At 41.0% G+C, this 24,475-nt stretch overlaps 1 protein-coding gene across 1 annotated transcript in view; it reads left to right on the forward strand.

Moving 5' to 3' along the window:
- TAF3 (TATA-box binding protein associated factor 3) overlaps positions 1-24,475 on the forward strand; it is a 112,530-nt gene that overhangs the window by 81,894 nt on the left and 6,161 nt on the right. Inside the window, exons 3-4 of the mRNA XM_040063014.1 lie at positions 4,997-6,813; positions 11,727-11,809. Of these exons, the coding sequence (XP_039918948.1) occupies positions 4,997-6,813; positions 11,727-11,809 (1,900 nt within the window). The remainder of the gene's footprint in view (positions 1-4,996; positions 6,814-11,726; positions 11,810-24,475) is intronic.

Below are 24,475 nucleotides of genomic sequence, written 5' to 3' on the forward strand. Positions count from 1 at the left end.
CTTACCCAGATGGTTTTATCCTGTCACCCACCCTGTGACAGAGCGAAATGTTAATCCAGTTTTCAGAAGAGAGACTGGAACTTTACTTAAATTAAATACCAGCCAACAGACAGGGTAGGTTTTTGGCAGGGTCAGGAGCTGAGCAGAGATTTTGTCTGTCCCAATCTGTGCCGTATTCTCTAGGACACCCATCTAGCTGTCAGTGCTTATGCTTTCCCACTGAAGCTACTGAAGTAAAAAGTCTGGTGATGACCAAGATTATGACAATTTTAATTTCATAGTTATATTTATATACAATAGATTTTCTTTCTTGAAGAATGCCCATATATAGGTGCATTTCTATTCAATCAGGTGAGTTTTGCATCTGCTTTTCCTGCCTTCACTTTTATCTGACCTGTTGTGCTGCCTCCTCTAAAAATTCAGCCAGGTGAGCATGATAATTTGGTGCAGGTGATTGCACTTCTTTCTCTGCAAAAAGGCAGGTTTTCTGTTCCTTTTTACCCTTGTATCAGTTTCAGGGACAAATAGTCCCTCAGTTTTCGTAAACCTGGAAATTCATAACTGAAGTGTTGAGTATTGCTGTCCTGAAACTGAGCTGTAGCCAAGTTAAGAAGTTGTATATTCAATAACCCTTTGGTCTGGGGTCCCTGCTGTGATACAGGAACATGATGTACCAAGATAGAGAGTTTGATCTTCTTTAGTGGTTTTTCCTTAAAAAAGGGAGCAGGAGTTTCAGTTTCTTGACTGAACTTGCCTGAGCTTAAGAAATTTTCCAGCATTTGAAGTGGTGACAGATCCCCACAGTTTGCATTTGGGATTCTGATGCTCTCTGTCCAGAAATCCTGAGGTGCTGCGTATTTATCCAGTTCAGTTTTTACAGCACCTCTGTGAGATGGAATTATCATCATTTGTCAGCTGGGAAGGCAGCAGGATATGGAGTGACCTGCCCCAAATCACCCTGCAGACCTGTGTCAAGAGAGGAGTGGATTCCTTCCTCCTCTAGCTTCAAAGTCATCCTTTCATGAAAGTGAACTTGCTTTCTGACATAGACACAGGTGATGTTGTTACCCATTGGATCATTTAGGTTGGAAAAGCCCTCTGAGATCATCAAGTCCATTAACCCAGCACTGCCAAGTCACCTCTAAATCCATGTCCCCAAGTGACACATCCACATGTTTTTTTAACAATTCCAGGGATGATGATTCCACCACTTTCCTGGCACAGCCTAATATTCTCAAGTAAGAAGTGCTGCCTTTCTAACCAGATTTCTCATATGCTGACAGGTCTCAGCTTGTTTTTTTTTCAGTGATGGACAAATTCAGTGCTGCGACGGCTGAACTCATCCCTCCTGTAACCCAGGCTCTGCACAGGGGGCCCACTGACATAATAAACAATTGTTCTCTATAGCTTTAGTAATGTGAGCATTAATATTGATCCAGCACTGACTTCTCTAACCAAAAAAAAAAAAAAAAAAAAAAAAGTATCTGTTATCTTGAGAAACCTCCCAAACAGCTCCAGTCTCTTTTCATTACAGGGGAGAGTTATGAGGGCAGATGGCTGAGGTGATATCCATTTGACCTATAGATGGTAACTGGGGCTGGATCATTAATAAGGTGGCTGGAGATAGGGAGAAATGGCAATAAAGAGACTTAGAAAGCAATCTTGTGCACAAAGGATGGCACATCCAGAAGTGCCCAGTGGAAAATGAGATGGACAAAGGTGAGGAAGTGGCCACGTTGTTGTAAATGCTCATCACCAAGTCAGGCAGCAAATACTTAAAAGCTGGTGGTTTTCCATGTTTAGTTCCTGCTCTGGTGTGAATCCTTTGGGAGGAAAGAGAGACGTGGGTCTTGAACTCAAGATAGAAATTTCACTTTCTCTAATTAACTACCCCCTCCCCACCAAAAAAAAAAAAAAAAAAAAAAAAAGTGCTTCATTGTTTTCTGCCACAGCTGTGGTGACTCAGGTTTGAAAGCTGCTGCCTGGCAGTATACCAGTCCTTGCTAAGGATCAGACTGTGGCCTTGTTCCAAGAGAAATTTGGATTTCATTTGACCACGATAGGATTCCAGATTGTCATCTGAGCATGTCTGAAAAGTGGTGAATGTGTGTCAGTAGTTAAGTGCTCATGAACTTCCTTAGTCCCTGGATTGTTCAGGACTGACCCAGGCAATTTTTTCCAGATGTTTTGGGGAATCCAAGTCTATATAAAAGGGATGGTAATGCTTCTGCTTCCTTACTAAGTTGTCTTTGTGGCTTGCAGGAATGTGCATGAAAGCTGGAGCCAAGACACCCCGATTTCTTGTCTCACCTCTACAAACTGCACTTTAACCTTTCTGCCCTTCCCTGGCACCTCCACACAAGATCACAGAAACTTCACGGGCCTGCTGCAAACTTTACTTGGCCTTATTAAAAAAAAAATAAGCATTGCTCTTTTTTTTTGTTGTACAGAACTCCGGTCCCTGTTCTCCAAAGCTCCTCTGAAATTGTTTTTCTGCCTTTGATCCAGCAGCTGCTGGTATTCTGCAATCCTGAGTAGGTAAAACATGAGAAGCACCTTGGGATGAGAAGGAGTTATAAAAATATGAAATATTGCAGTGCCCTTCCGTGAGATATAGTGTAAGAGAAGGGCTGTTTAAATGGACACTGGGCAGAAATCTTTAGCAAATAAATGTTCTGATTTTTCTAGTAAATGTGAATTTTTTACTGTTGCAGGAGTTTATTTTCCACTTTGTTGATTCTTTTTATCCCCATGTTTCTTGTATTAAGATGGTTAATGTTCCTATCTCTAAAGTCTGTATCATCAAACCCTATCTTTCCTAATATTTTAATTTGGCTACACTTTTCATCTTGTGGCTGAGGCAGAAGATTTCTCTAAATCCCAATTTTAAAGTATGATGTTTGTTTTAAATTATATCTCCTACTTTTAAATTAAAACAAACTGCGCTCTGAAGTAGGTGGAATGGGGTTTGGAGGCAATTGCTCAGTAGCAACCAGGGCTGTGTGACAACTGATGAATGCTGATTCTTCATCCCCAAAACCTTCTGAGCGGGTGAAGGCAGCTGATTTCTGCAGCAGCTTAAACAGAGATTGAAATTACTTCCGTGATGCGGAAGCAGATTTTTTTTCCCCCATAGCAGGTGCAGGCTCAGTCCACAGTGATTTCTCAGTTATACTCTAACTTTGCAGTTTAAAAAATTTAATGTCAGTGCCCAGCCAGGCAAAACCTAACTCCCTAACATTTCTGTTTTTCACGGAAGGCTAAGACTTTATCCTCAGGCAAAGTCTCCACTCTGGGCTGGCTGCTGTAAATCCTCTGGGCCCTGGCAAAAGCCAGACTTGCTAGCTCATTTTACTTAATTTGTGATGCTGGCAAGATTTGTGCTGCAGCCCAGGGCTCTTGACTCAACTCTCCTAAATCAGAGCATTGACACATTACAGCAGAGAAACACCAGCACAGAAAACCTGAAAATAAACTCCTTGAAAAGAGATATTTCAGAAAGATGCTGTCTTACTGAGTTTTAATTAGTGTTTAGTAAAATGCTTCAAGTTTCTTGGTGCTTTCTTCATTAAAGCCACCTGCTCATTAAGAAGTTGGGTTTTAGCCTCTATCCTCATAAATGTTTTTTACTACATATTTCATGAGAGAGTCTTGGGGCACTGGATATCTTTCCTGAGAAACGCAGCTAGACAAAATGTCTTGAGTTTTTGCAAGTGGGTAAACAGAAACTTGGGGTAAAGTGAAATGAGATTGTGTAGGAATGTTAACCAGCAGAGGTGTAATGATGTAATTACTGCAAATACAAATGTGTCAGGTTAATGCCTGTGTAGACATTCTCATTCAGGACTAAGAATCCTTTTTCCTGCTCGGATAATTCCATTTTGAAAGTGAGGAAGTGTATCCAAGAGGATAAAGTGCTTGGCTGTGGTTGTGGAGATCAGAGGTTCTCTTTTTAAGTCTACTGTGGATTTGCTGGGAGATCTCAAGTCAATTTTCTCTTCTCTGCACTGTAGTGTCACGTGTGGGTCTGAAGATGGTGTTGTATGTAGGAAAAAAAAAAAAAATTGTTATTAGACAAAAAAATAGCAATCAGACAGGTGGTATCTGCACTGGTTTGGAATAGTTGGTGTCTGATGTCTACACTGTGTAGATTTCAGGTTTATCTTGTTTTCAGAAGCTGGTTTTTGGTCTCACAGCCCAAATGCCAGCTTGCTCTGGAATGTGTTAGATGGATTCCTCCTTCATTTTGGTTTCATTGCTGCAGGAAGCCAGCATATGCACTCCAGGATTGCCCCACGATGCAAACAACGGTAAAGGAGATGATGGGGAAATGCATTTCAAAGGCATGTGTGTGATGAACCAACACACACACGCCATGCTGGGGCGTTCCCAGACAGTCAGGACAGATAATGTCCACCTGCAGCAGCTTTTAAGATGGTATCAGAGACAGAACCTGGCAGGTTGAATGGGGCTTAGTACTCTGCTTTAACCTTCAGACTATGCTGCTTAAGGAAGAATTAGCTAGGTTTAGGAAGATGTTTTCCTAGTAGCTAATCTGCAGTCAAAATTGCATGATATATAGGCAAGTTAGCACAGTTCTGGTAAATTTTGCTTTGACACTGTGTTACGGCAAAAAATGCTTCATCCTCTTTCCCTTCATTTAAAAATGAATCAAGAAGTTATTAGGGTGGTTTTGGGTGGAACTGACACTTTGGGCCTGCTCTGCAAGTTCTGCCATTGGTGAGCTCTACCCTCCTCTCCTTTGCTCGTGGGTTCAGTGTTGCACTGCAGTGAGGGCACTCACCAGTTCCAGCGGTGGCTGATGTGAGACAGGAGGTGCCACATGTTCCTTCCAAGCAGGCCAGTAAGAAGCCTTTAGGTGGCCAGTTGTCTCTTCTGGGCTGAGCTGCACATGAATATTTGCTCTGGTTCTTGTTTGTTTCTGTAAAACACGTTTCAATTATCCTAAAGCTTTTCTAAATGTTGTTTGTTACAGAAGAGGAAGAGGAGCAGGTTCCTACCGATGGAGGTACATCTGCAGAGGCCATGCAGGTCCCACTGGAAGAAGAAGGAGATATGGAAGAGGATGAGGCAATTAATGATGAGAACTACTTGAGCAAGAGACCATTAGAAAGTCCTGATGCTGAGGAATTCCCACCTGTGAAAAGGCCGAAACTGTCTGTTTCCAAAGGGGACGCCTTGGACGGGACTGTGGAAGCACGTGAGCCTCTTAGCTCAATAAATACACAAAAAGTACCACCAATGCTTTCTCCAGTTCACGTTCAGGACAGTACAGACTTAGCTCCCCCTTCACCAGAACCACCAATGTTGGCTCCCATTGCAAAATCCCAAGTACCGACCCCCAAAACTTTAGAGGCAAAGCCGTTTGTACCCAAAACGAAGTCCAAAACAAGTTCTCCAGGACAAAAGACAAAATCACCGAAAACTACACCCTCACCAGTGGTAGCTGGGAGTCCCATTTGTTCACCAAAAACTGGATCCAAAGAAAAAAAGTCACCAGGTCGTGCCAAGAGCCCCAAAAGTCCTAAAAGTCCAAAGGTTCCTGTGCACGTTCCGCAACCACCTGTGAAGCCTGAAACACCGAGTAGACCCCCTCTGGCTGCATTGAGTGAGAAGATAGGAAAAGAAAATATTCAAGTGAAACAGGGACAGACACCACCTGAGCCTGCCCCCAAGCCAAATATGGACAACCAGGTGAAGAAAGTCCCAGTCATGGACAAGACCATTGATGATTCAATCGATGCTGTGATTGCTCGTGCGTGTGCCGAACGAGAACCGGATCCCTTTGAGTTTTCCTCTGGGTCCGAATCAGAAGGGGAAATTTTTACCAGTCCTAAGAGACTTTCTATTTCAGAGTCTACAACTCCTAAGCCTTCTGTTCCTGCCAATAATGCAAATAAGGCAGGAGCAACTCCAATACCTGCCTCAGGTGGGACTTCAAGTTCAGACATTTCATGGACAATGGATGACTCAATTGATGAGGTCATTCGGAAGGCAAACATGGGGACACCTTCTAATCCACCTACCAACTTCACTTATTTTTCCTCTCCTTCTGCTTCACCTCCAACTCCGGAGCCTCTTCTCAAAATCTATGAGGAGAAAACCAAGTTGGCTTCATCGACAGAAGTGAAAAAGAAATTGAAAAAAGAGCTGAAAACTAAAATGAAGAAGAAAGAAAAGCAAAAAGAAAAAGATAAAGAGAAGAACAAGGAGAAAAATAAGGAGAAGGAAAAGAACAAGGAGAAAGATAAAGACAAAGAAGGAAACAAGGAAGCCAAGTTTCAGTGGAAGGAACTGCTCAAAGAGGATGATCCTGATCCATATAAATTCAAACTAAAGGACTTTGAGGATGCTGAGACAAAAGTAAAGTTGAAAGATGGCAATACCAAAAAAGAGAGAGAAAAACATAAAGATAAAAAGAAAGAGAAAGAGAAAGGCAAAAAGGACAAGGATAAAAAAGACAAAGAGAAACTCAAAGATAAGGGTAAGGAAGATAAGATAAAGGTACCATCAGCACCTCTTGTGTTACCTCCCAAAGAAATGTCTATGCCCTTGTTCAGCACACCATCTGCCATGAGGCTTCCCAGCATGTTACCTTCCTTGTCTCCCATGCTACCGGAAAAACTATTTGAGGAAAAAGAGAAACCAAAAGAGAAGAAGAAGGACAAAAAAGAGAAGAAGAAAAAGAAAGAAAGGGAGAAGGACAAAGAAAAGGAAAAGAAGGAGAAGGAAAAGGAGAGGAAAGAAAGAGAAAAGAAAGAGAAAGAAAAGGAGAAACACAAACATGAAAAGGTAAGCTGGTTGGATGAGTTGAGATGGCGCACTTGCTTGAAGAATCCATATGGATTTCTGTGTTTGCTCCTGAGCGTTGTCCAAGAGCGTTGAGGAGAAGTGTGGTTACAGGTTTGGTGTTTCTTAAAAATAACAGCTCCAAGGAAGGTGTCCACCAAGAGCTTCAGAGGTTGTCCCAGCTCTTTGGAAAACAAAACAGTGGAATTCTAGTTCTGTGAATTTGAAATGTGAGATTGCCCTGGCTTTTCTCTGCTTACTTTTCACTGGAAAAGCCGAGGCTCAGACTCAATAACACACACTGCAAAGGGATGCAATGTTGTGATGCAGAAAGTTTGTTCTGTAGGTTTCCACTAGAAGGGCAGCAACTCTATACCCTTCTTATAAACTTTAAATTTTGTTTAAAGGCCTGCTGTTTGAAAGTTTGTAGAAGCCTGGAAATTCCCAGGTGGACAGAAATGAGAAGCAGATTGCCTTCAAATAAATGTTATCTCGCATGCTCAAAAGAGTTGCTGAGTCTTCTCTTAGCAAATCTGCCCCCTTGTTGCTCCAATTTGTTTGAAGTAAGAAAATGATTTTCAAATTATGGTCTAAGTGTTCAAATGTCACCTTTTGTTTCGAGTCTTATGCTTGAGAGACAGAAGGGGAGAGCTAATTTTCAAGGGGTTTGAGGTCCTTCCGTTCCTGTAACTTACATCAGCTAAAGATAATTTCTTCTTTCCAATATCACCTAATCTTGAGACTATATTTGATATTTAAGAAATGAAACCAGCATATTTGCATGTTATCAGATTTGAAATCCCATTAGAAGCAGCTCCCCTAATACAGGATTTGCTCTAATTTTTTTGTCACTTCACCTTATAATGCGCATTAAATTGTTAATATTGAAAAGAAAGAAGAAAAGAACGAGATTGTCTTCCTATGTGATAACCTTGGATACAAGAGTTCCTAAATCTCTCTCCTTAGCCTTGGGAAGCACTGCATGAATTCCAGTTTTACCAAGATGCTCTTTACATCCTGCTTTGAGTGTAATACTCAGTTTGTACAGGCTCAGATTTGGGACATTCCTCACTCTCCTTTTCCTGCCACTCTTATGTTACCTGCTGGACTTGCCACAAAGTGCAGATTTCAAAATTTGATAGAATTTTTAAGTTTACCAGTGTTTTTTTTCATGCAGAATCTGGGTGATGTGAAGATCAACAGGGTGGTGGCCCAGTTGACCGTGATAATTTCATGTCTGGTTTTAGAATGCAGCAACACTTTGACAGATTCCCCGTTTTATCTGTCTGTCCCTTGTGCCTGAGCTGTTTTGGCAGTATTTCATTGAGAATTTCTGCTGAGATTTCTTTTTTAAGTTAAATATGGGTGTATGTAAAATAGAGGCAGTGAGTTACTTGTTTTCCATACATTCAGTTTTGCATTTCTTCTGCAGTTTTCTGTGTCAAGCTTGCTTCAGAGTGATAAACAGACACATAAACAAATACAAACTGGTAAAGCTTCAGTGTAGACTCACCATATATATATATATATTTATTAGGAAAAGGAGTTCAACACTAATAAAAACTTGGACAAATTAAATTGACAAAGCTGCCCATTACCTTGGCAAAAAGTCCCTGTCAAAAGATAAACTTTAAAGCTAGAATGCATGGAAGAGTCCCCAGATAGAATTAAAATTTAAACTGATTCTTGAGAGATAAGCTTTTTTAAAATCCACCTCTTTGCTGCAAGTCAGGATTTTAAAAATAAATTTCCCCTTTAAATCTCTTGAGCGATTTTCATTTTTTGCAAGGCCGCACTGCTGGTGTCCTGGAAAAATGGAGAGTTAGAGCTTTATCAGTTGGTGCCCTGAGGTATGTGGCAAAGAAGCTAAATCCTTGAAGATTAGCAAAAAAAATGCAGCACATGGCAATAAGGGGCTTATATGACTACTAGTATTAGTTCAGGTGAAAGAAGTATTGCTTATACATAAAACTGGACAAATCCACTGACAATGTATTTTTAGTTAGCTACAAAGAAGTCTTATATTGCTGGACTTTACCTCTTTGGTGATTTGGGAAGCTTAGTAATCCACTGTAAATGCTCTTCTGCTGGCCCCAATTCCCAGTATTACTCCAGAATGCTGCTCTTTCGTTTTAACCCCTAAAAGTACATGTTTCCTTAATTTAGCTTTTAGATCACACAATGACTTATTTAGGCAGCAGTTGTGCTGCAAGAGCAAACGATCAAGTTACATTTTGGATGTTTAATCTGCCACAGCGCGTCCGCCTCGGAGGTGTGAGCACAACCTGGGAGATGAGTTCGTGGGCTCGCTGCAGTTTCAGCTCCTGATGGCCAGGAGAAAATATGAGTCCCATTCCTAATCTTGCTGTAGTTAAACAACAGACTGACTCAGCTGTAGTGTTCCCATTTTTGAGCCTTATAGTTGTTACCTAAGTGCGCATCCCGTCCTGTTTGGGTGATTGAGGCTTTTTATCAAGTTTTTCCTGGAATTTTGCCTCAGGCTGCTGAAAGGTACAGAGCAGCAAACAGTACACTGCATAAATGGCAGAAAACAGAGGCTGAAGGCTTCATGCTGGGAGTGTTTGGTGGTGGCACCAAGGAGGAAAAGTGTTTTCTCCGGGCTTGCCTGCAGCTCCATGCCCTGCAGTGGCGTTGGGTGCTGCCCTCAGTGCCAGAAAAAGAGATCTGGGGCGCTGCCTTGCGAGCTCCACCAAATGAAAAGCAAACACTTGGAGCAGTTACACCCCACTTGTACTCCAGAGATTACCAGGCATGCTGTAGGAAGGACTGAGCAGCTCAGGGAGCAGCTGCTGACCCAGTTTTAGCTAACCTTAATAAGCTGAGCTGGAAACTAAAGTAGTTGAGGAACTGCTTCATAAGAAATGGAGCCATCCTTGCACCAGGGCAGGGCTTGCCAGAGCTTCCCCAAAACAAGCTGCCCTTGCTTCTCTATCAAAATCCTGGCATCAGTGTGGAGGAAGACAAAGCTCAGCAGGATGTAACTGTGAATGCTCCTTAGTTTTCTCCTGGTCTAATGATGTAAACCCTACGCACAAACCCATGTTATAGGAAGATGCTTCCTCTCCTCTTGGATATCAAAGGATAAGATTTAGCATTGTGATGGAGCCCTGTTTTCCTCTCCCAGCAGACTGTGATGTTGATGTCTGAGCGTAAAGAAGTGGTTTATGTGCTTTTGTTCTGGCCCATGAGCCCACACCACCATTGTTTAGGGCAGTACCAAGGACCTTTATAGACGATATGGGCATCTCTCTGTGCTGTGTGCTGGAAGCTGCAGCAGCAGTGCCTGTCCTAAGACGTTTTGTATTCAAAACAGGCACTAAAGAAGGGGGAGAAACCTGCAGGAAAAGAGGCAAGATAGCTTGTGCAAAGCCACAGTCCTGAGCCTCCAGTACCCGGGGTTCAGTTTCAGTCTCTTAAGCTCTGGGTGATGTTACAGGTTAAGAAACTGGGAAAACAGAGAAAAGACTCACCTATGGAAGATGGCAGAGAAATTGTTGTAGGCTTTAGAAGCTTCAGAGGAAAAATGCTCTTGCTCTTGCAACACTCCAGGGGTATGATGTAACAAAAAGTGGTTTTACGTAAACAAAGAGTGGAGAGAGGCCTGTGAAATCAGCTAATCCATATCCATGGTGAGCTGTATTGCAAAGCATGGTTCACTGTGTCAAAGCAGGAACACCTCTCAGGCTGCTCCTCTCTCTCTGGCCTAGACACCTTTGAGAGAGCAGCTCCAATTCTTTTGCCAAAATGCATGGAATGAGATTTTGTTATTCCCTTTCTCAAAATAAGTCCCACTTGAGCCCTCCCACTCTGGCCTGCTCTCTCCAACACTGCTTTCTGTGCTTTGCATTGATTGTTTGCCCTCCCTTTTTCTGGGAAAGTTTTACAAAACTGGAGATTTCATCAGATTTACATTTAGTATATGCATATTCGTTTTGTCTCTTAAGTTCCTGGAGCAGATTCAGCCAAGTAGTTGTTTTATTAAATATGGTGACACACATGCTCAAAAATGCGATCAATCTCCAGCTCGCTCTCTCTCTCTCTCTCTCTCTCTCTCTCTCTCTCTCTCTCTCTCTCTAATGTATATACACTTGTCATATATGGATATAAGTTGAGTAATGAATGCCTGGAGAATCATTACAGTGTCAGCTGTAGCATCTGTGGTCATTCTGTACAGGTTTTGCAAACCAGTAGCTCAATGGGAGTTGGTAATTTTGGCATATACTGGTTCCATAAGTTCAAGGACATATTCAAGTGGTCTAAACTCCACCAGATACCAAGACTGGAATCCCAGGCCACTTGAAAAATAGTCATTAAAAACCTCAGCCTAATTGCAGTAAAATGCAGTAGCTGTTATACCTGTGTGGATAAGAACTTTCATAAAGTATTCAGTGTTGGTGTTTATTTGCTTCCTTTGTCTCTCCTTTTGACTCAAGAGTGTCATGGTACATTTATGTGATGAACCTGGGAAATAATTAAATATAAATCTCAGAAAAACGTGCAAACATCAATGGGTGCCTGACAAGTTTGAGTACTAAAATCAAAGCTTTTCTATCGTTGTTTAGAAACAAACTGGAAGTTTTGTGTCTCTAGGAAAGGACTTAATCAGGAAGATTTGCTAACAAATTGTATCAGGAGGTACAAATGCAGCAAAATTTCAAGTTGATTTTTTTTTAGCTTAGAGTCTGTATTTGTGAATTGCCATGGCTGAGAGTCCCCTCAGACTGGGACCCATCCACACCATGGGACGAAGTGGGAGAGAGCAGTGATTAGCCTGTCGTAGTTCTGTCTCATTAAGTTGATATCCTCTGGTTAACTCCATCAGTGCTTTCATGTAATTAATGTATTTTGGGAGTCTGCTTGCAGTCTTTGATTGATGATTGTGTTCCCCTGTACAGATAAAGGTGGAACCAGTTGTTCCAGCTCCATCACCGGTTATTCCTCGGCTGACTTTAAGAGTGGGCGCAGGCCAAGACAAGATGTAAGTACCAATAAATCCATCTGTGAGGTGTGTGCTCACCACAGTCCATCCTCAGGCACTTGTGGGAGCTCTTCTTTTGGGAAAAAAATTAGTGCCAAATTACATTTATACAGCAAAGTGCATTCTCCAAGTGAGACCCATCACCTTCCATCTGTCCTACTGTGTGTCCCATTCCGTGTTTTTCTAGGGCATGGATTACAAGACTCCATTTAGGCTGGTATGATGCCTCCAGTGACATTTAGTGAGGTTTCTGTAATGGATGCTTATTCTGAGTGTAACCTACAGCAGAGTTTCACAACACTCCCCAGCTAACAGTTGTTTTATGCTTTAAAACATAACAGTTGGAATTCCTTTATACACATCTGTTTTATTATAACTGTTGATGATTATTCATGAGTGTACTTAACGCATTTCAAGTGCTGGTTCATTAGCTCCCTAATTATTGGGTGCTGTTGTACAAATAATAGTTACTTTGTACTGGATGAGCATAAATAGGGTGATCCCTATCCTGAGATCATCCAACATAAACAGGAGGCTGGAGAGGCTGGGGAAACCATGTGTCACCAGGCTTCTTAGGCTGGTTCTGTGTTGTATGTGAAGGGTTTCTTTTAATCAGGTTTCTCGTGTTGATTTCATGGCACAAAGCACACTTTCATGTCCCATGATAAACATGAGCACCACATAGATCTTTCATTTCCATTCCTGACATGAAATACTGCTAATGCAGTGGTTTCTTTTAGAGAGCCATTAAGAACTAAACCCCCTAATCACTAATTTTTCTGCTCTTGAAGTTAAATTGGATTTTTATGATTATTTTCTTTTTCTCTGCTGTCCTACTTCTCCCCAGCAGGTAACCATGGCTTTTACTGCTTTGAAGCTGCTGAGGGACTTCAGTCATTCCTTGGTTCCTAAGGGACACCCACACCCCAGTTATTAACCATTTTTGCCTTCTTCCTTCCACAGTATTTGAGCGTGGTCTAAAATTTCTGTGCTTCGGGTTGCTGTACAAAGTTCCAGCTTTCTCAGAATACTTGTCTGTCCTGCTGAGCATGATTTGTGCATGGCTGGACATGCTGTCCCTTGAAAGCCCACAAATCCATTTTCTTCCTTCAGGAGCCATGGATACTTTTAAATTCTGCTTTTTCAAGGACTGTAGAGTGTTTATATGGGGGAAATTTTCATGGCAGAACTTCTGAATTGAAGTTCTGAAGCCGTATTTTAGCACCAGTTGTCTTCTAACCTCACCACAGTGTTTCTCATACCCACACACATTTTGAGAGGGGACTTCAGACTCCATCTGTTTGCTACAAATCGTGTGGGTGCATCATTGTCATCCCTGCCAGCCCTAATTGGGTCTGAGATACTGACATCTTGTTTCACGGGCTTTTGGGAAACTCACTTTAATCCCAGATTCATTTTTGCATCTTTAGTGGCACCTTGGCCCCCATCTGAGGACCTCATAACAGGTAGAAAGAAAAGCTTTTTGATGTGTTATAGTAAGGGAAAATCAAACTTATGTTTCATCTGTGTTGGTAATGAGGTTCTAAATATCTGGCAATTATCATATAAAAATGTTGTGTTTCAGTTAGCCTGTCCCTGGAGTTAACTGGCATGGGATTGTTTGAGGATACCATGAATCTCCATGGAAAGGTGCAAGGAAAATTCTTATGGATGCTTAGAATTTGATACAAATAGAAACTAGATGGAGAATTTGGTTATTTCAATTTCTCTGATAGAGATTTTTGGAGGCTTTTGGAAGTACTCAAGTACCTGTTCAGTTGGAAGTTAATTTGTTTGGGGGAACTTCATATAGAACATCTTTAATAGAAGCACTTGCAGATCTTTATGAGGCCATAGGGCTTTCAGGTGTCTGAAGCAAAAGTGTCAGATTGGTGGTGCATGGAATGGAGATTCACATCACACCATAAACTCAGCACAACTCCAACACAAGTTGACTGAGTATCACAGCAGTGGTCAGCAAAATGCCTTTGCAGTGCAGTGAGCAGTTAGGGCTCTTCAACCTGGAGAAGTGAGAGCTGTGGAGAGACCTTAGAGCCCCTTCCAGTGCCTAAGGCGCTCCCAAAAAGCTGCAGAGGGACTTTCTGCAAAGGCATGGAATGACAGGATAGGGGGGAATGGCTTCAAACTGACAGAGGGCAGCGTTAGATGGCATATGAGGAAGAAATTCTTCCCTGTGAAGGTGGTGAGGCCCTGGCACAGGGTGCCCAGAGAAGCTGTGGCTGCCCCATCCCTGGAATGCCCAAGGCCAGGTTGGATGGGGCTTGGAGCAACCTGGACTGGTGGAAGGTGTCCCTGCCCATGGTGGGGGGCTGGAACTGGATGATCTTTAAGGTCCTTTCCCACCCAAATCATTCTGATTTTATAATTTTACTTCTTGACTCCTCTGCTTAGACCAGTGTGCAAAGAGGTGATGGCAGCAGCAGGAAAGTCTTCTCTCTTGTGTTCGTGAATAAAAATACATATTTCTCCCAGATTCAAAGTAATACCTGCATTGAGGCTTGTCTGGAGTGCAAATGTTCTTACAACACGCTTTAGCTCCAGAGAAGTGGCTATTAACAACATTGGGTTAATAGACATGAAAATGTATTATTGCTGAAGGATGGACAAACCAATATTGAAAAAACTGTCCTACTTATAGAGTTTTTTTGCAAGTGTTTTAACTGCACAGTAAAACAAGAAGAAAGTAGAGTATTATCAAAGCATTTCCATCTTAGTTGTAAACAATTACAGCAATACTTGCATGGATGCCACATTAGAAGAAATTTACTGGATTCCATTCTAATGCAATTAGAGCTAATTTTGTTCTTTAAATGAATAAAAGGTCAGCTAGTAAATCTAGTTTATCTCAAGTCCAGGCTTCAATAAATTGTTTTATTTAATTTGTTGTAAAAGATCTTATCCTTAATGGGCCTTGCTCTTATTGGTTTGCTTGGGTTCTAAAATATTTATGACCACCTTTTTAGATATGATTTGAATGATATGTTGGAAGGGTTTTTTTTTTTTTCCATTCCAGTGTTATCAAGGTAGATTGCTAACTGAGTTAGTATAGGAAGGAACTAGAGATGCTATCTTTTCTCAAAACAAAACAAGCAAAACAAAAAACACAGGCTTTTAAATTTTAAATGAACTGCAAATGATGAGTAGAGTTTAATATTTTTATTCAATTACATCATGGCTTCTTTTTGTCTTGTTATTTTTTTCCTAAACGCTATCATTTTTCATACACAAGTTTTTTTTAAAATCATATCTATTGATAAGTTGTTGACATTCCAGCTACTACTACAGCTAACATAAACTTCAGCAAAAGTACATGCTGTAATGTTTGATACTTCTGATAAATTTATCCTACATTTAAATACAGCTTTTAAGAAAAACCACATGGCTGCTGACACTAATGCCAGACCACAAAGCACAGTACTACTCACTGGGTGCTGTTTCAGTGTTTCTGTACCCTGGAAGCAGGATATATGTTTTTTTGTGAAATCAGGTCTCCAAATTTACCTTAAAATTTCAGACTTTTGCTCCAGACTCATGTCATCACTCTGCCATCAGCAGGGAACCTGGAAAGCAGACAGGAAGAAGGGGAAAGACAGGCATTTTAACAATGTTTAACTGGTAAACCTGACCTGCTGCTCTAATGAAATTACCCCTTGTCTTCTGTATTTTTTTAAGTGAGTAGATACGTGACTTTCTCCAAAAACAAATCACACACATGCTCAGATATGTGTGTGTGTGTGGCTATAAAAATGTATATTAAATAATCTGTGGATTGTAAAATAAAATCCTAAAAGGATTAAGGGATGAAAAAAATTTTTTTACCCAGATACTTAGTTGGCCCCACTAGAAATCTTTATTACTTGGTAGGATTTTATCAGTCCAAGGCCAGATTATTTTTGTGTGGAGTCTCATTCAGCTGCGTGATACCCCCATGACAAAAGCCATGAGAAGAACCTGCTGACGTCCTATGTAGAGGATCTCAAAACCAAGGGTCAAGATAGAGAAATTATCCTGTGATCGTAGATGTGATCTCTCTGTGTAATATCAGTGACCCAGAAGAGTATTTTTGGGACTAGGAGGACAGGATAACCTAGTTTACTACACCAAGTTTCTTGATTATCCATCTAAGAACTTCTACGACCCCCACAGGGAAGAATTTTTTCCCAATATTCAATCTAACCCTGCCCTATTTCAGTTCTATTTGCTCAAAAATTTGTTATTTTATGTTCAGCACAAAAGTGCAGTAAATCAGTTCTTCACTCATATTTTTTGAAACCCCACAGAACTGTATAATCTCACTTGTAGCATACAGAGTGCCACCAAGTGTATGTTCACCAAAAAAGAGATGCCTTAATGAGCAATCTTCTATCTACAACAAACTTAATTTACGAAAGAGTTGAGTTGCAGACTCTCCAGAGATTGAATTTTCTTGGGAGAACTGCACACACACCTACACAATCAGACTTTAAAAAAGGTCATGGCACCGAGCGGGGAGAGAAGAAGGTTTTAACAAATACATCCATATGCTTCTTCTTGACCTGGCTGAAGACAGGCAAGGACAATGTTGGTGCTCCCCAGAGCTCACTGGGGATCTGAGTTGCTGCTGTAACATGCATGTGGTCTTTTAAAACTGTTCAAGCTCTATGTGAGTTGTGGAAAAAAAGCTGATACGATATCCAAGACTTTACTGCTAGTTTGAGTTAAACTAGAATTCTGCCTTATGCAGTTTCCAAGAATGCACCTAATTGTTACAGAATCATCTTTGGGGTATATTCAGGAGCTTCAGTTTTTAATAGGATTGTTCTCATACGGATAAATCAGAGGGTGCGAAGAAACTTTTGAACTTTGGGTGCCATTTGGTGCAGCACTAGTCAGACTTTGATAATTTACATTATTGTCTTCATAGTGTTTGCCCACAAAAGCTGAATAATGGGGTTCATTAAGCTCCCTGTACAGGCCTATTCAAATTGTTTGCCTCCAGCCTTGGCTCCCTACATGTGGGGAGGGAAGGATTGGCTTTTTATTGACTTGTCAAGCCTTAGGTTTGCATTACCAGCCAAGTAGCTCATGACCCATTCCATTTATTGCACTGTTTTGTGGTGGCGAAACAGGTAAAGGAATCCTGCTGGAAGCCCCTCCTTCTGCACATTTTGATGAATAAGGGCAGTGTTTGGAGCAGTTAAGGCACCGTGACCAAACCCTTGGACAGACGGAGTGGCAGCAGCGTGGGGCTATTGTGGGGCACAGCTGTGGGCGGTGTTGGTTACCCTGCGAGACGTTGCTTATTCAAGGGGAAGCTCCAGAGGAGAATTCATTGAGGAATTAAAGAGGAGAGGGGGGAAAAAAAAAAAAAATCATACTTCAGGGAGAAAAATGGAGAAGGGCTAACCGCTGTTTGGGAAAATTAAACAATAGAGGGCAAGCAGTAAAAGTCTGTGTTTATTGCCGTGCTAATGAGCATCCCAATTATTTTAGCAGGGAAAGGCCATGTTAACTGTGCGTTGACAGAACTACTGCTCTGGGTGTCAATCCAACTTCTGCTGTAAAAGAGCATGTAATGGTGAAATCATTTTTGATATGATCAATAGACCACCTAAGTGAGGAGGCAGAGTAATGAAAAATGATCTTACTCCTCTCCAAGGTGTGCTGAAGGAATTCCAGTGATCTTTACAGCTTTCATCAATCTTTGTGAGCGTATTTACTGACATACCCACATTTCTCTTTCTGTGGTCTTTTAAATTATAAGAGGAGCTGGAGGACTGATTTTTGGTGCCTTTTTAAAGGCTAAATGTATTTTAATGAAGATACTGTCTCAGCTATGATTCATATCCCTTTCCCAATTGTTCTTTTTTAGTGTAACATATTGGCCCAAATCCTGCTGTAAAATCCCCATGTGTGGTCCTGTATCCATCCAAAAGGCTCTTTCACTTTGGTGGAGGTTCCCCAGCCTCTCCCTTGCTATAAGATTACAGCTTTTACATTAAAAAAAAAAAAAAAAAACGGTAAAAAATACCATATCCCTTTTACCAAATGAAGTAAATTATCATTTTTGTTTATATTTCTAGAGGTGATTTAGCACAGCTTTTTCTTCCTTGAGCATGAATTAAATTTACAACTTCATATGTAGTTCTTAGGTTGTTTTTTTTTTTTTTTCCCTTTTATTTTTCTTAATTACTGAAGCTACCCCGACTAATTATTTATCCTGTTTATGGCAGGTAGTAGTCTGTGGCAAATTATTTTCATTTTGCTGCTGGCCACATTTGATGATGACTCCAAAAGTGAATCCATAAAAAGGCTTGAGTCATTAGAAAACCAAACAACTTACTTTGAGATTCTTTGATTTTGCTGCTTATTGCTCAAGAGTAAAAAAAAAAAAAAAAAAAAAAAAAAAGTATACTGTATACCACAATTAAAAAAAAAATACTTCAGGCAGGTTTAAACACATGAGAGAATTGGTTGTGTAAATGGCCATGAGCACAACAGAAGCCCTTATGAAGCACAACAGAAATCAAATATGTGTGAAAGATTAGAAAGGCAGATGGGTATTTGTTTCAAAAATAAACTTTCCATAGAGGATGACTGCAAGAGAAAGATGGTGATTTGTCCTGTCTTTGACAGAGGTGCTTCTTTTTATTCACTCTTTTGTTAATGTTTTTAAACAAAAGTGAGGAAACTCCACAGACCCAAGGATTTGTGGAATGGTTCCTGGGAGCTGGATGTGGACAAGAAGACCATAAAGAAATAGCCACAAAAGAACACAATTCAGGTCCTACCTGAATTTAGTGAAGTTGTCCTGCTAGCAATTTAGCTACAACTTTAGCTGTACACAGTCTCCAAGTCCAGGACCTTCTGTCTTGTTTCTTTCAAAAACAAGCTTAGTAACAAGCTGAAAATTACAGCTTTAAAGATTTTTTAAACCCATACTGATACAACTTTCTGGTCATTAATACAATTCATGTTCTTTGCCAGTTGGGTGGATATTGGACTGGTTTATGGGCAAGCTCCTAGATCATGCATCCCATAACATTTCCCAAAACAAAGGACAGTAAAAGGCAGTTTGCTGGGAACATAGAAGAGAACGTTTGCAAAGAGTTGACATAAACATGTTTTACCAGGTTCTGGTTTTGCTCTTGAGAGCTCAGCAGAAGGGGTTGGTGCCAGGTGGTTTTAACATTGAAGATGTTTGTTATTGATGATAAGAGAAGAAAAAAGATGTAAGATACCAAGACGCCACGCTACCAGCTCAGTTTTGTTTTGTCAGACTGGCAGTGAACCATCCAGAGGTGTAAGTCAGAAAGGTGAGAAAATGGGAGAGAGATTTAGGAGTCATCGACAGAAAGGTGCTTGTGGTTGTTGGGAGAAATACTCTGGGTGTAACAGATACAGAGGGTGATGGCTGAGGGCAGAACTCTGTTTCACTTAAAGTAATGGGAAAATAAACAGTAGGAAACCTGTAATTCAATTTCAGCAGTGCATGTGTCCATAAAGCAAAGGGGTTAGCTGGGAATGTCAGCTGGACTGAATGTCCAAATGTTTGTGGGGTTTTGCCATAATGTTAGAATAGAATAATTTAGGTTGTAAAAGACGTCTTAGGTCATCAAGTCCAACCATTAATCCAGCACTGCAAAGTCCGTCACTAAACTGTGTGTACAAGTGTCACATCTACATGTCTTTTAATCCCTCCAGGGATGGGTGACTCCACCACTGCCATGGGCAGCCTGTTCCAGTGCTTCACAACCCTTTTCATGAAATCATTTCCCAATCTGAACCTCCTCGGGCTCAACTAGAGGCCGTTTCCTCTTGTCCTTTCACTTGTTACTTGGCAGAAAAGACCTACCCCCACCTGGCTGCACCTCCTGTCAGGGAGCTCTAGAAAGTGATAAGTCTTTTCACTTTGCAAAATTGCTTGGGGCTTCATTGGTGCATTCTGGCACTCTACAAAACTAACAAGTTGGTCACTTGTGCTTGTGCTTGTGGAGCTTCTGTTTGCCAATATTACTTGTTTGCACAGAAAAAAATATTCAGCAGGGCATGAAACAGCAAATAAATTTCCCTTTCTAATAGTAATATGAGAATTAGCCTGCATTAGAGAACTTAAATCACACTGATTCTCCTCCAGGGCTGGAATAAAATTTTCAGAACATCACCTCTTATCTTTGAAGAATCTAAACCATATGGGAATTTTCTGATTTTGACACTCTTACCCACAGCTCTTAGAGTGTTTAGGTTTTTTCTGGTACAACAATCTCAGTTCCAGGAGTGAGATTTTTCAGTAACAAAATAGTTATGTCACTTTCTAGCATCAAGGAATTTGTATTGATAAGGGAATATCAAAGCTAATAGATAATATGATGATTGATAATCCAAGTGAATTGCACCAATTTCAGTTATGTCAATGCAGTTGATAATGTCATTTTCCTACATACAGAGACCCATTTAGCTCCTTCTCCTTGCTTAAAAATGGGTCATGGGTTCAGAAAAGAATTAGGACTTTTCCAATGTTACTTTTTTCCTCTGGGCAGAGAAACAGCTTCCTGGGAGCCCTGTTTCTCAGGAGAAACAAAGATTACTGTAATTTTTTTACTAGACCTTTAGAAGTACTGCTACAGCATTTTTTTGGAGCTCATTCCCCATAGCAATCATTCTGCCCTGTGGCCTTTTCCTGGTTTTGAAAAGCCATTTCCTTTTGGTGCATGTCTTTCCCCTGTGTTTAGGTGAAGCAGTCAATGGGGCTTTCAGCCGTGAGGATCAGAGTGAGATCAAATAAATTACTTCCAAAGATAGGAAACCATTTCCCACCTTGGAGCTTCATTTTGCTCCAGATGTAGTATGTTACAGCTCCTGCCACTTGGAGCCAATTAGAAACCAACTGATCTGCTGCGACACTTCAAATCTTGGTAGAATTTGCACTTTGCCTGCAAGCTGACACTTTGGGTTTGGAACTATAACTGTGAACAGGGTGATTGCCCTGGAGTGATATTTAAAATGGGTTTTCATTCACTCTACCTTCCTAAGAAACAGAAAAACTTCTCTGAAGTTTTCTTTTCTTCCTTCCCCTTGGAGCAGTGTTGGACACAGTTTTACACCAGTAGATAAGCGTTGAATCTTCACTATAAGGGTGGTGAAACACTGGTGCAGGTTACCCAGGGAGGTGGTGGACTCCCTGTCCCTGAAGTGTTTGAGATCAGGTTGGATGGGGCTCTGAAAAACCTGGTCTAGAGGATGGTGTCCCTGCCCATGGCAGAGGGGTTGGGACTGGAAGATCTTTAGGGTCCCTTCCAACCCAATCCATTCTTTGATTCCATGAGATCTGACTCCTCAGCTGAGACTCAGATATTACACTCTCTTGTCTTGGTCCAGCACAGCCTTGATGCAGCTGAGCAGAAGTGGCAATGGAAGATCTCATTAAGTTCTCATATTAGGTTGAAATGCTGTTTGCACTGGAACAGATTGTGAGGAAGAAAAGTAACTTAAAAATGCCTTTGTCAGGAAGCTTTATGTTCTGCTCTTTCAGCAAAGGGGTTATAAAAAACCATGGAAAAATAATTGGTAATCATGGTGTTTGAGGATTTCTCTGTCCTTCTGTCCTTCCACTTTAAATTTCACATCCCTCGGGGTTTTTCCCTTTTTATTACTTTTAAATATGTTTTCTTGGTTCCTACCGGGCACTCTGTGACAAATCAATACATGTGCTCGATGTTAAATACACTGAGGTTCTGTGAGCAGGACAGCTCCTGCTGGCATTTAAAAAGAAATCCAAAGTGAATTTAGGTTGGACGCAATCAAATACACAGTGTTTACATTAATTCTGGGTGTTTTTTCAAAGGGATTGGTAACCTGTAGTCACGATTTGTGGAGGCCTGTAGTACCACATCTATTCCAAAGGTTTTCTCACACCCCTTTATTCTGGAGGAACTGTTTTGATTCAAAAACAACTTTTAATTGACCTTTTATCTTTCAGTTGAGAATCTGTTTGTGCTACATTGCCAGGCAAGCAGTCTGCAGAGAAACGCAGTTCTTGTCTCAGAATTCTGATTGTGTTGGTGGTGGTTGATGTTCATTTGTGTTTGATTTCTGCAAAAAATACCCATTCAGCCTCAGTTTTAAAGTTCTTGGTTTGGTGTGGAGAAGGAACTGAAAGTTTGTTTCATGTAGTACTGTTCTTGCAGACTAAGTGATTATTTTGGACACATGAAAACACATTTGGGAAAGAAGGTAACAATATATGTATGGTGATGTCCTAAGGAAGAGTTTAGATCCCAGTGGGAGTCAGGCACCAGGTGAATCGAGGCTCCGCTGCAGTGAGAGCCGCCTACTTGCAGTGTGCTCTGTGCCTCAGTTTTCCTGTCTATAAAATAGAGCTTATAAATCTTGCCATCATTTACATAGTGTTTTGATACGAGGTTTCTCTCCAAGTCTGAAGTAACAGTAATTATCAGTCGTGGGACTGCTATTTCCCTTTGATTTCTCCCCACCTCCATGTTGCCATGTGTGCAGCCCCTTCTTCAGGACAGGCTAAACCACCCTCGCTGAGATTGCTCCATCACCTCTAATGGTGTAGCACAAAACCATTCATTTCTCCACTCTGGAGTCTAAAGTCTCTGAACTTCATTAGCCCAAGGGAGTGGTAGGCCCAAGCGTGCTCCAAAATGCCGATCTCCTGTTTTGATAACTGAGCTCTGAAATCAAGATAAACAAGCTGCCCTATATACTGAACATGTCCTAATTGCACACTTCAGGCACGCCAGCCAATCAATGAGCGTGTGTCGCTCGCTAATGAATATTTGTAGTTTTGGAAGATTTCACATGTGGTGTTCCTTGCAGCTTCTGCAGTTATTAGCAGAGTGGCTTCGAAGACCCTGTGCAGGAGGAGAACCTGGCTTTAGACCAAGAAACTCTGTAATTTAATTTCATGTGTTAGCTGGGCATGGTCACTCTTATTCAAATTGTATTAGCTAATACTTCTTTCAGACTGTTTACACTATGTGCAAAGTTGTGTTTAAAGCCCTATTAGCTAATACATTTCCTAGTCTAGACTTGGGAAGGGTTGACTCCCTGAAGAACTCCTAGCAGGACTTTGTTTACTTGAGGGAGGTAGGAGAGGGAGGAGGGAAAAGAAGGGACAATGATGTTTGAAACCATCCAAATGACTTCTGCTGTGCCAATATTTTGCTGTCTGTCCCTACCCTCGCTTTTTTTATAGTTAAGAATTTGTTTATCGAGAGGTGGCTCTCCAGTCATGAGGATGACTTTGCAAACCATGGGAGTGTTGGCACCAACCATGGTCTTAGGCATTCAGCGTTGGGAGCCAGGGCTGTCTGTGGAATGGGGAAGACAGAGAAGAAGCATCTTGAGCTGGGAATGGCCAGTCTGGCAGGAGCCCCAGGAGCCACACACTGAGACTTTCACTGAACCAGAAACATATCGTGAGCCAAAGAGAAAACTTTTTTGGTGGGAGATAACAGTGGGGTTTTGGATGTTCCCCATTAGCAGGAGAAGGAGGCTGGTTTTGATGCGTAGGTTGCTCCCACGATGGCCTGATAGTAGGACTTCCTTCCTCCTGCAAGTCACAGACAACATAAATTTAGACTCCTGCACTTTGACTCACAGTCTAGCACCTTACTGACACATATACAGAGCCTGAGCCCCACATTAGGTACCTGAAGCAATCACTGGGACATACGTAATATGAATGTCTCTGCTGATGGAAGAATCATCTATCACTTTTTAGATTCCACTCTTTGATTTTCTTCTCCTGTTCACTCCTAGAAGGTGTGATGCTGCAGCTGGACTACCAAACTCATTGCTCTTGTTTCCTGAGTATGTTTTTACTATAACTTGCCATAGTTCTGCTTTTGTAGTGCAAGTGACATATCTTGTGAGAAAAAGCACCATTATCTCAGACACGCTTTACATACTTTGTAATTCCAAGCCTTTCTCAAATGATGGCTTGGAAATTTATTGACTTGAAATTCAGACAATGTGTCCAATCATAGTGGTGCTGCCTTTGGAGTATCAGAGTTAGAATAAACTCTAAAGTTAAATTTAAAATTCCCATTGACAGTGGAACTGGACATTCCTGATTCTCAGGAGTTGTTGCGATTTTTGTCATAGTTTCTCTACTAATGTTTCCATTTTTTACTTTCTGAAGCGATCCTTGTCCCTGGAATGTCTAACCTTTCTTTAAGTCACCCTCTTCATGCAGTCCTGTAACAAATCAATTGCACTCCCACAGTTACCATTCAAATATAAATAAATTTGTTAAATGGTTTACCAAAATGTGGTAAAACAGATAGACCTATCCTGTGTTTTGTTTGAGGTTTTGGTTGTTTTGGGTTTTTTTTTTTTTTTGTTCTGCTTTAAAAAAAACATCCTTTTCCTTCTCTTTATGTTTCTAACCTAGAGCCTTGTAGTGAGGGTTTTTTCTGGCTTGTCTGTGAAATTGCATGCACATCAATAACACTGTGTATCAACAGTCATTAATAAACGTTAGGTCCTCTATGTACCCCCCTTCCTGGGCAAGATTGTTCTTTACAGTGTATTTACTAGAGCTACATCCTGTCTACTTCAGCTACTCGAGTAAGTAGCAATATTTTAACTGCTGAGTGTATAGTGTGCGTCATTTATTTGTCCTGACTAGATCCACTG

Source organism: Hirundo rustica, chromosome 4 (assembly GCF_015227805.2).
Source record: "Hirundo rustica isolate bHirRus1 chromosome 4, bHirRus1.pri.v3, whole genome shotgun sequence".
In the NCBI taxonomy this organism is placed as follows: Eukaryota; Metazoa; Chordata; class Aves; order Passeriformes; family Hirundinidae; genus Hirundo; species Hirundo rustica.